Genomic DNA, 12678 nt, shown 5'->3' on the forward strand with positions numbered 1-12678 from the left:
GGATTCATCACTGACAAAAGACATCAAAATTCCTACCCTCATTTATTATATATTTTAGTTAGGGGAAATACACATTAAGTCTATTAATAAGTCTATTAAATAGGCAAATTACATGGAATTTTTAAAAGTGATAAGTGCTATGAGAGAGGGTTTTTAGAAAATAGGTTATTCAGAAAAGACTCATTGGTGACATCTGAGGAAAGACTTGAAGAAGGAAGGTAGCAAGCCCTGCAGGATTTTGGGGAAAAGTGTTCCAGGTGGAAGGAAAGTCAAGCATAACAGTATTAGAGGAGAGATGTGTCTGGAATGTTCTAAGAGCAAGTGGCTGGAGTGGAGTAAGTGAGGGGGCAGTAATAGACGATGATGTCAGAAGGAAGAGAGGAGGGAGGATGAGGGGTAATTATAAGACTTTGGTCTTTACTCTGAATGATACAGAAAGCCCTTGAAAGGTTTTGAACATATAGAGTGTATGGTCTAGCAGTGTCACTCTGTTTTCTGTAAGAAGACCAGTCTATATGGGTTTAAAGGTGAAAGGAGGAAGAGTAGTTAGAAGGTTATTGCAACAATCCAATAAGTGGGTAGTTTGGGTGTAGCAATGGGGATGGTAAGATGTGATGAGATCTGGATATATACATTTTTTTTTTTTGAGGAAGATTGGCCCTGAGCTAACATCTGCTGCCAATCTTCCTCCTTTTTTCCTTTTTTCTCCCCAAAGCCCCAGTAGATAGTTGTATGTCATAGTTGTACACCGTTCTACTTGCTCTTTGTGGGATGCCGCCTAAGCATGGCTTGATGAGCTGTGCGTAGGTCCATGCCCAGGATCCGAATCAGTGAACCCCAGGCTGGAAGCGGAGTGCGTGAACTTAACCACTACGCCACCGGGCCGGCCCCTGGGTATATTCTAAAGAGAGAGGCAAAAGAATTTGCTAATGGATTGGATATTGGGTATAAGAAAAATAGAGGAATCAATAATGATTCCAAAGGAGGATGGGGAAGACTTCAGCATGAGCAGATTTGAAGGGAAAATCAGGAATTCATTATGGACATATTAAACTGGAAATCTGTATTAGATATTCAAGTGGGAATATCCTGAAGGCAATTGGATATATGAGTGTGGCATTCAGGAAGAAGTCCAAGCTAGAGACATAAATTTGAAAGTAATCAGCACATGGATCTTCTTAAAATCATGAGAATGGATGAGATCACCAAGGAAATGAGTTTGGAAAGAAACAGTAAATTCAAGGATTGAGCTCTAGGTAATTTCAATGTTTGGTAGTTGAGGAGATAAGAGAGAACCAATGAGATTAAGATGAAAGAGTCAAAGCCGTAGATGGAAAATCGAGAGATGTGTCCTGGAAGCCAAATGAAGAAAGTGTTTCAAAAGTGAGGACAATTAATTGTAATTGATTGATTTATAAAATGTTTCTCCTGATCATTTGCATTTCACTTTTTCAGGGACTCAATAACCTTTGGTACTATAATCTTCTATCAAGGTGAGAGCAAATCTTTTTGATGTTTCTGAAGTTATTACAGCTCATTTGCATCACCTTTCATCATTAATCTCTAATTATGGTAAAAGCTATCCTCAAGTTAAGGTAATTTCAGGCATCTCAGGTTGACAGGAGATATCATTTTGAGGGTTTCCTTCCTCTTATCCCATTATATAGTGTTAATATTGTTAGATCTTTTGAAAACATCTCTAAACTCATTTGTATAGTTAGTGGTTGTTTACAGAGATGCAGTATCTCTTTTCCTCCCCACCTCTCTCCCACAGTCCACCCTTCATCAATATTTTCCAGACTTTCATGAGTCCTAGCTTCAGAAGCACAATTCCCAAGAACAGCCAAGGGCAGAGGGTTGCAAGTATATTAATCCGGTTACAGACCCTGGCCTGGAGTTTCCCAGTCTGAAAGTGTATCCCTTAAACCACCTGCTGGTCCTCCTCTTTCTCCTCCCCAGACTTCAGTTTTTGTTTTCCATCTGAACAATTATTTTGTTTTCCTCCCCATCTCCGTTTATAGTTCTCCTCCCTTTTCCTTGAGCTTTCAAAGAAATAGGAATCCAGAATCCATTTGTAGATGGCCTCCATCTTTTGCTTCTGGGACAAGTGTTCATGAACTTTCAGATGGAGGTGCCATGGAACAAAACTGGGGAGGGGAAAATTGAGGTGTCAGATATTCTTTCTGAGGTGAAGATTGCCTAAATTTGGAGATGGGGAAATGAGGGCCACTACGGTATCATGGCTTTGTCTGTTCCTGTCTGGTCCTGGCATCCCAAGCAAAGAGTTCCCCAAGAATTAAGAGCAAAGCAATATACTGCCTACTCCAATAAGGAAACCTGTCTTAAAGTGCTTTCCATCTGGGCCTGCTTGCTATGCAGCTCAGTAATAATTATGCATATCATTACATATGGGTCATAGTGACTTTGTTGTAAGATTTATTATATTACAACATCACTTGATTACAGCAGAATATATATATTCAGACTTCTTAGTTTATTGCTCATCCTGCACTATCATCTTCTCCTGGTTTTATGCTGACAACCTATAATATTTAGAGGGAAAAATGAGGGTACATGAATATTCCTTTGCTTATGTCATCTGTTTGGTTCAGTTACACTTACAAAAGCTGTCTAGTTTCCTTCCTAATCATATTCATATCCTATGCTGTCACCCCATATCCAGTTGAACACTAGAGGATGTGAGCTATTCATTTATATCTACTTGTTGGTGAATAAAAAGTGGTACAAATCAATAGATAACTGATACAACCATTTGCCTTTGTCCTGTTCTATGGTATCACAAAACATATGATCATTAGAGCATTGATTAAATTTAAATATCTAAATGCATATATGCGTCATTATGTAAATCAAAGGAAAACTTCAACATGCTATAGAGTTTAGGCTACAATGAAAATTAGTAAGCACAAGATTTCACTAAAATCTTTAGAGAAGAATTACATGTTCAAGGGAATCAATCATTTGATAAATGAATAAAGTATGTTATCACAATAGTAAATTCATGGTTTTTTTCTGATACAGATTTAAAGTTCTAGCATAAAAATAGGATGAAATTCAAAGGATGCCTTAACTTCTCCAAACCCCTCCCCCACTTCTTCTGTTAAGAAATCTTAAATTCTCCCCTTATTCACTCCTTTCACAATAAGACCCAATATATGATTGTAATTTTGGAGTAATTGTCAATCAGTATAGAATTTAGAATGAATTTTTTTTCCCCTTTAACAGAGGCTTGGAGGGAATGGGACACAAGACAGATATGTTTGATGTTGGGGAAAGGATGAGCGCCACATAAACAGAGCCCCAATGAGATCAAAGGGAATGGCAGGCCTGAGTGAGAAGACCTATGAAGAAGAAAAGAACAAAAGACCTATGGAGTGTGGGCAGCAGAGGAAACCCTCAAGTAACCGTAAGGTCACCATGACAAAGATGGTTAACCTTGCTATGTATCTGAATTGAAGCCAGTGGGATAAAACATATGGAAACATATCTCATTTTTAAAAAACAACAGTATATTAGAGTTGTTCAGAAATGGAATCATTTGCCTTAGGAGGAAGTGATGAATCAATGCCAAGAGAGGCTAACATCTAATTATCAGGAATTTTTTAGAAAGAGTTCCAAGGTGAACGGTTGAATTAAATAACCACAAGGGCAATTCCTACTCTGAGATTCCATGGTTGTATCAACCCAAGTGGAAGTTTTGGGTGCATATAAGGTTTCTAAGGACCTATGATAATGATAAGTAGTGAGAGAACAAAAGAGCTGTGGAGAAAGAGAGGGAGAGAGAGACCCCTAATATAATTTGGTTTCATTCAATTTCAATCCAATTCAGCAAGCATTTATTATCTATGATGTACAAGATAGTACATTAGGCATGTCACAATTTCTCCCATGTTGGTTCATTTAAGATATGTTAATTGAGTAGCTACAATGGAGTTCACATTCTACAAGTAGCTGAGGATAGATTATGGTGTCATAGTCCCCTTGAAGGATGGCCAATCTAGAAGGAAAGAAGAGCATAATAGATTTTTATATTATATGGACATGACTGTTCATTTGACTAATTTGTCTTTGAAAGCGATTGGCAGCCCTTGTTGTAACAGAGAATACTTTGATGAAGCATATGAAATTGAAGTTGTACATCTACCACTTATCAGTCAAATGATTGTTGGTAGGCTGCAATCTCTATTAGGAGCCTCAATTTTTCCATCTATAAAATGGGGGTACATAGTGTTGTTGCAAGGAACTGGCACGTGAAGATTTGTAGAGGTTGTAATGAATTTGTTGTTTTAAATAGTTGAAAGAGTAATATAATCTTCGTATTTATGATTTATAAAAATATAAAATATATAAAAATAGCAACTTACAGAAACATAACTGGCATTAATATAATCCGATCCTGGAATACTGGCATCAGCTAGCAGCTTCACTCTGTTATTATTATCTAGAAGAAAATATAAGTCAATGCTAATTCACTTTTTAAATTGCCACTACATTTTTACTATGAAGGTAATACAAAAGAGTTCATGATATAACACCCAACGTTACGGATGAGTGTAAAATTAAAGTAGAAGTTCCCTCTTATCCCGTATTTCCACTACTCAGAGACAATGACTATTAACATGTTCTTGTATATATTTCCAGAATTTTCTATACATATTCATAGGAAATTAACCACAAATGGGATGATATACACTCTATTCTGCAAATTGCTTTTTTCATGTACCTATATCTTTCCATATCAGCATAAACAAAGATACCTAGCTCATTATTCTAAAAAGCCATCTAGTATTTCATTGTTTGCATATAACATACTTCTTCAACTCTTTATAATGATTTAAATTCATCTCATGTTGTTATTATAAGATGCTGAATAACCATAATTGAACTTTTTGCATATATGTTAGAATGTATTTGTGGAATATATTATCAGTAGTAAAATTCCTAAATCATATTGTGCCTTTCAAATTTTGTAAGATATTGCTAAATTGTTCTCTCATTATATCAATTCGTACTCTGAACAGGTGTTTGAACAACTCTGTTTCCTCTTACGTTCACTACCACAAGATATTATTAAGCATTTTGATTTATGATCTTTTGAGAGATGCAAATTGCTGTCTCATAGTATCTATTTTGATTTTCTTAAATATGAGTGACGAACTTCTTTGCTTGTTTATTGGCCATTTTAAATACCTTTGCTATTAACTGCCTTTTCATATTATAACATTTTTCTATTTTTGAAAAGTACTTTATACTAAAAACAAAGGTTATATGTAGCCTTTTGCCATATGTATTGAAATTTTCTGCTTAGTTTATCATTTGTCTTTGACTCTATCTATAAATCTAACCAGCTAGCTACCTTGCCATATGTATAATCTACATTGGTTTTTGTAATCAAATTTCTCATTATTTTTCAGTATGGCTTCTTGTGTCATTCATACAAAGGTGTTTGTCACCAATATTCTTATTTTCACGAATTCGTTCATAGTTTCTTCTGGAACGTTAATGGATTTTTCTGTTTTTATTCTAAGTATTTCAATCTTTAATCCATTGTGGGTTTTTTGTTTTTTGTTTTTTATACGGAATGAAATAAAATCTACCTTTTATTGTTGGTTTGCTTGTTGTTACCATTTGGAACAACAAACAGTTCCAATTTTTTAACACTCCACCCTTCTCCTCATTCGAACACGACTTTTATCATACACTAGATTTCTCTATGTATTTAGGTTTATTTCTGGACTATTTATACTCTTCCATTAATTTATCTGCCTATTTTTTCTTTAATATCAAACTTTTAATTATTATTCTGTAGAATATTTTAAGATCTGGTAAAATTAGATACCCCATCCATTACTTTTCTTCAAAGTGTTAAAAGTTATTTTTTCCTGAGGATTTTTACTGAGTTAGTATTATAATTGCAGTGTCCAATGCTAATTTTAACTAGACATGGAAATGATATAAAATATCTATTACTACTTAATTATTTTGAAGTTTTGTTGTTTTTTTTTTTATCTTCAATAGGAAGGCACTCAACAGTGGAGGAAAAATGGGCAAATGGGTTTGGATTTGAATTCTAAATAATCTATCATATGGCCTTGGGTGAATTCTTAACTTCTCTGCTCCTTTGTTACCTCAGCTATAATATGTAGCTATAATATTTATTTTGTAGAATCCTCTTGAGGAAAACTTATATAAAAGCTTATATTAAGCACTCATTACATGTTCTCATGTTCTTAAAACTTAAGCACATGTTATATGTTAAAAACGACTTAGCCATGTTGTCAGTAATTATAATGACCTGCTTTATGGGCTTAAATTTGGAGATAGGGAATGTTTAAGCAAATCTGTGCAAATGATTATGTTCCAAAGGTTTTGAATTTGGTATGCTCTAACTATTTTAATCACATGTGGCTAGTCCTGTAACTAAGGAAGGGAAGCCATCAGGTCTCTATTCACTCGATATGTCTGCTTATAACTATCTGAGTCAACAACAAGCTAAACTTTTCTTCATGTTGTTGGAACACTTCTGAAGGTCAAAGTGTCCTGTCAAACAGAGATTTGGAAATCTCTTCTGCGAGCATTTGCTGCTAATTCTAGTATCTTAAAGCCCTGTAAGCTAATATCTTCTAAAATGCACTGTGATATTTGAAATGCTACTTCCTACATTACTCAGGGGAAACAATGCACTTCACGTAGCTGACTCAAGCTAAAATTCAGACTCTTAAAATGAATTCATTCTCTATGGGAGAAAAAACATTTCTTCCCAGCTTTATGGCTTCTCTGCAAGCACAGTGGGAGAATATACTTAGTTTAAACATCTCATTTGCTTGTTGCTAGTGCGTATGTGAGTGTGAGTGGGGGAGGGGGCAGGGTTGTACTTGCCCATAGAGGTGGCTGTGAGTTTACAGCTTGCCTTCTAACCCAGGTTAGGGATGTGGGCTTGTTACCTCCAGACTACAGACCCTAAGGGAAGGGCCTATTACTAAATCTTATTCACTCAGAAAGTTAGCAGCTTTTGAAAATAAGCAATCTATTGATTACTAACAATCATAAGAACTAACATTTATTGAGAGCTTCCCACATTCCAGTACGGGGCTAAGTGATTTTCACATCAGTATTTCATCTAATGCTCACAATAACCTTCTGAGGTAGACACCACTGAATAACATGTCCAGGCACTAAGGCAGTTAGTAGGTAAACAGGATTGCAGCCCAGGAAGTTTGATTAGAGCCCACATGTTCTTAGCCTTTTTACTATAGAACAGGGAGTATGTATTAGTTGAATTAATAAATTATTCTAATAATTCTTGAAAAATATAAAATTCTACCTAACAAAATTATTTCTTATAGGACTTCTGATTCTTTAAGAGGGCAGTTAAGAAAAAGCTTTCCCCTACAAATCCGTTAAAGGATATTGTATGCAGATGTAATATATTATTTGAAAAATTATCATAAGTTTTTTGTATTGAAATCAAGAAGAAAGCAGAAAACAATTGCACATTATCTGTTTGACTCCATCAAAGGTGGAAAAAATGCATGCAGTGCTTATACTAATATCCCAGAACAACCTTGATTTACAACATAATTCCACCCTTAACAATATTTTTTTTTGTCTTAGCCTCAGATATGAAGATTGGGGTAATCATACTCCTCAGTTCCTCTTGTCGTTTTAAGTTTATTTAGTTCCATCAACCACGTTTATTCTCGTCTTATCCTAAAAGTAATAAGCTAGTATTGGCTAACTTTTCTTATAGCCATGATGTGAGTCCAGATAATAATGCACTGAGATCTTAATGATAAAAGATTGAAATGTCACATTTAAAACATATTTTTCTAACATCTCAAATTCTTACATATTTCAAACTAGATACTCTTTGGTCTTTGGAAATAAGTTAGACATATTTGACTTATTTTATATATACTGATATATTATAAATTACTTCAGCCAAATATACAACTATAAATGAATATTAAATATTCCATAGTAACTATTATTCAATCAGATTATAATATTTATTTTCATAGAATATCATTGAATAAGCATGAAGCAGACAGTCTGGAAAAGATTTAGGTATAGATGAATATAAAATCATGAGAATTTCCACATCTCTTAAACTTAGGATGCATCCAACACAGGTTAACTCTCTGACGGAGAAAACAAAAGGACCTGTGGAGACAGGTCATGCCGTAGAAATTTAGATGTAATACGAACATTCCTTATTTCCTACAATAATGTCTTATTTGTCAGCTTTCTCTTAAAGTCATTTACTTATGATTTGTTTTGTTCCGGAAAGGATTTTAGGTGATTAAAGTTATTTGTATTTTCATCCTATTCTAATTCTTGGGAAATAACAGATTCCATTAGCTTACTACTTCCTATATCATGTTTCCCTAAATTTGTTTACTTCATGCCTCAGTTATCCTCTAGTTCTAGAATATCAGAATTTGGTCCATTTCTTCCTATCCATATCCTTTATGATTTTACATTCTGTGATTGTATCCTTCCTTAAGTCCATGTCTTTCTAGACAGAAGAGTTCAATTTTTATGGATGGAATTTTTCCCAATATAGTCTTCAAAAGACACAAAACTTAGAAAAAAATTACATATGTTTACTCTAAAATTAAGAATATCTTAAAACTCTAGATTTTGAAACAATATTGATAATATTTCACAATATCACAAATACCTTTTTTTAATTTCATAATAAAGTGTATTGAATCAGAATGTAGGTAGTAGGAACATCTGTTCAAAAAACGTAATATCAAACACATAGCTATTATTAACAGAGGAATGTTATGTTTTTCCTTTCACATTACTGCTAATTCTTAAAGCAACAATACAGTTTCTTTTCTTATTGGTTGAAAAATGAAGCCATGTTTACTCCTTTGTAAAACCAATCTTGGTGAGCACACATTTACTCTGATCCTCAATGAATATTTTGAATGCATTTTATGTATTCATAAGAAAGCACTGCCATGCTCTTAAGGGAAACTAATGCACAAAGTTACGTGTGAACTTTCTCTTTACATTTGAGAAGCAGGTCTGTAGGAAGATGTTAGAGAGGTTCATTACTTGGGTTAAATTACAAAGCTAAGAAACTTTTAGGTCTACAGTTTCTTGCACCTGCATAAGTGAACCTTCTGTGAACAAGCTGAAAACCATGTACATTAACAAATATTAACAAAGCAAAAGATGCAATTTGAAAGTTGTTGCTAATAGAATGCATTATTACAATTCAATTAATATAATGAAATATATTTAAGAAGCAAAAAAATGCTCAGATGCATTTTGTGGCCATTTTTAAATACTTCACCTCTAAAACTAGAGATATTAAATGCACATACATGGTTTTATGTTTGGAAACCGGTTTTTTGCTCTGTTCCAAGGCAGATCAGCATCAGTTGAAGAAAGATCCTGAAGAAATTTTGGTAATTCCTGTGGAATGAAGTCATTGCAAAGTTTACATTTATTTCAGAGGTAAACAAGAAATTCTACTTGGTAAAAGACAATTCTTTATTATAAACCCTTTTATTTTTAAATTGAAAACACCTTTCGTAAGTGCAGAAATAAGATCAAATTAACAGTAACGAACTTACATAAACTTTCACTGAAAATGTCCTGAATAAAATTGGTCAGTTGGGTTATTGCTCTCTCTGGGATAATTTCTTTGCACGTTGGGAAGCTCTGAGATATGGCAACCATGTTAGTGACCCTTTTCCGTACTTTACTAATGGTTTCATCAGGTACACACTGAGTATTATTTAATATTTTAATGTCTACTTAGTAGGGGAAGGTAGTTCAGTGATTTATTTTTTGTTTTTTCTCCTCAGGCAGCGTGATTTCATGCCTATTAATTGGTACAACATTGGTCAGTTTGAGAAGATGCCAAAGGTCAATTCCTGTTCTCAGTAGGCATTGTTAAAATCCATATTGGAACGCAAAGGTGAGATTAAGAATGATCAGACACAGATGAAGGGTCGAGGAGATCTGTTATTGACATTTTGGTGAAAAATCACGATATTATCCATTCATCATTAAGAAAGTTCGTGCAAGAAAATGTGTTCCTTATCTTGTTGAGCTGATGATTTACTTTTATGAAATTTATAGTTTTCCATTGTAGAAATGTCTCAACTTGCCAAATTCCTTAAAAAGTGTTAAAAACATGTATTTTAATAATTTCTTCAACATCATTATAAATTATTTCCTTTAATTGGATAATTCTCCCTTCCCTCTTATTTTTCCTCGAAAAGAAAATCTGGAAAGTCTTTTGCATGTGGCTATGTGTTAGAGGAGAGGGACAGTGTAAACATCTGAATTCTGGTGCTTAGAAATTCTAAATACTTAGAAAAAAAAATTTAACCAAATGAGGAATCCTAGATCAGCTTCCTTGTGTCAAGATTTTGGGAGTACAAGTCAGTGTACTTGTAGGAAACAAAGAAATAGAGAGGGAGAGAAAGAAAGGTGAATTAGAAATCACCTGCAAAGTGGTATTTATATTCTGTAAGTATTTCACATAGAAGTTTCCGTTTATAGATTTAAACGACTCTGGCCTTGATAATCAATACCCAATTACCAGGTGGATTGTTTGGATAGTAATGTTACACTCGGTGGCCTTATTCTTATCGGGGCAGCCAGGGCCTCAACCATCCTCCCTACGCAGCTCTTTCTCCCTCTGTTTCCTCTCTTCCGTGGATCACAGATGACCTGGACTGTTTTGCACCCTTACGCTTTCACATTCATTCTTTCTCTCTTTTCTCTCTTTTCCCCCTTTATCTATTCATTGGCCTTCTGCTCATCTCAAAGTTCATCTCAAAGTTCACCTTTTTGTGAAGTCTTCTGACTGCCATTCAAACAGAGCTGATCCTGACTTTTTTTTTTTTAAAGATTTTATTTATTTATTTTTTCCCCCCAAAGCCCCAATAGATAGTTGTATGTCATAGCTGCACATCCTTCTAGTTGCTGTATGTGGGACGCGGCCTCAGCGTGGCCGGAGAAGCGGTGCGTCAGTGCGCGTCCGGATCCGAACCCGGGCCGCCAGCAGCAGAGCGCGCGCACTTAACTGCTAAGCCACGGGGCCGGCCCTGATCCTGACTTTTTTATGCATGTCTCTGCCATGATACAGTCCATGATACAGTGTATTTGTAATTTTTTTATACGTCTGCAGTTCTTATGATAATATGAGCTTCTTTATGGTAGAAATCATCATCATAATAGCTAATACTTCTGCCAGCCGCTATTCTTAGTATTACACACATTCAACCATTTTAGTATTCACAACTCAATGAGGTAGATACTATCATTTTACAAATGAGGCCACTGAGGCGTAGAAAGTCTAAGTGATCTGCCCAAGGTCACTTAGCTATTAAGTGTTCAACTAATATATGCCAACGTGCCAAATACAATGTCTATCGCATAGTGGTCTAGACCTAGTGGTCTAGTGGTTAAGATTCAGCATTCTCACCCTGTGGCCTGGGTTCGTTTCCCAGTCAGGGAACCACACCACCCATCTGTGGGTTCTCATACTGTGGCAGCTGCATGTTGCTGTGATGCTGAAAGCTGTGCCACTGGTATTTCAAACACCAGCAGGGTCACCCATGGTGGACTGGTTTCAGCGGAGCTTCCAGACTAAGACAGACTAGGAAGAAGGATCTAGCCACCCACTTCCAAAAAATGTGGCCATGAAACGCCTGTGAATAGCAGCGGAGCAGTGTTTGATCCAGTGCCAGAAGGTGAGAGGATGGCACAAAAAGACTGGGCCCAGTTCCGCTCTGCTGTCCACATGGTCACTAGGAGTCAGAATTGACTGGATGGCACTAACAACAAATCATATAACAGGAGCTTATAAATATTTAAGGTATAAATGAATATGACCTGAGTTATACGATTTATCGAATATATGCATCAAATATGCATTTGTTTATTAAAACATAATTTTGCTTTAAAAAACTTAGTACAACATTAGGATAAAAAACAATTAAAAAAAAACCAAGTTCTTTACATATATAGATACATATATATAATATATACACACAACCTACATATTTATATTAAAAAAACTCAAGTTCTTAAAACCATGATCTCCAAAAAAGTTAAACTAGAAAGTTTCTCAATATGATATATGTGAAAATGCTATTGCTAATAAAACTTTTCATCTACTCAGTCATGCATAATGTAATTATATTCGCTCCTATTCTAGTGAAATTATACTTTTGCTCTTGAAAAATTGAGAGTCTTGCTGTGTAAATGCTAAGAAGAGTTTAATGGTACCATTGATTTTGTTAAGTCCAGACCAATATTACTTAAGAAGCGTAACCAAAAAGCTGTAGGAAGTACCATTAATCTTCTCACATTTTTGTTATTATTCCCTGAGAGACTGAAATATTATAATCCTGAATTATTCAGGCCAATTGTTTGATTCTTTGTTTCATAAGTTCACACACTAAGAATTTCATGAAAAAAAAATAGAAATAAAGTTTTGATGACATTTAGAAATCTGTTTTATATTTATAATACAAAATAATCATCTAAATTAGGTAAGATGCTTACAAGTCTTAAAATAACTTGCAGATCTGATATCTACCCTATGTTTTAAAATAATTTCCATTTCGTAGATATGCTAAAAGCAACGAAGTTATTCCTAACTTTTAAATAGTTTTGAGG

The 12678-nt window shown here is 34.7% G+C and overlaps 1 protein-coding gene across 1 annotated transcript in view; it reads right to left on the reverse strand.

Moving 5' to 3' along the window:
- The window catches only part of PTPRQ (protein tyrosine phosphatase receptor type Q), a 201341-nt gene that overhangs the window by 12898 nt on the left and 175765 nt on the right, over nucleotides 1–12678 (reverse strand). The window contains exons 38-39 of the mRNA XM_058568724.1: nucleotides 9363–9453; nucleotides 4386–4462 (exon numbers count right to left, since the gene is read on the reverse strand). Coding sequence (XP_058424707.1) covers nucleotides 4386–4462; nucleotides 9363–9453 — 168 coding nt within the window. The remainder of the gene's footprint in view (nucleotides 1–4385; nucleotides 4463–9362; nucleotides 9454–12678) is intronic.

The sequence above is a fragment of the Diceros bicornis genome, chromosome 25 (assembly GCF_020826845.1).
Source record: "Diceros bicornis minor isolate mBicDic1 chromosome 25, mDicBic1.mat.cur, whole genome shotgun sequence".
Classification (NCBI taxonomy): domain Eukaryota; kingdom Metazoa; phylum Chordata; class Mammalia; order Perissodactyla; family Rhinocerotidae; genus Diceros; species Diceros bicornis.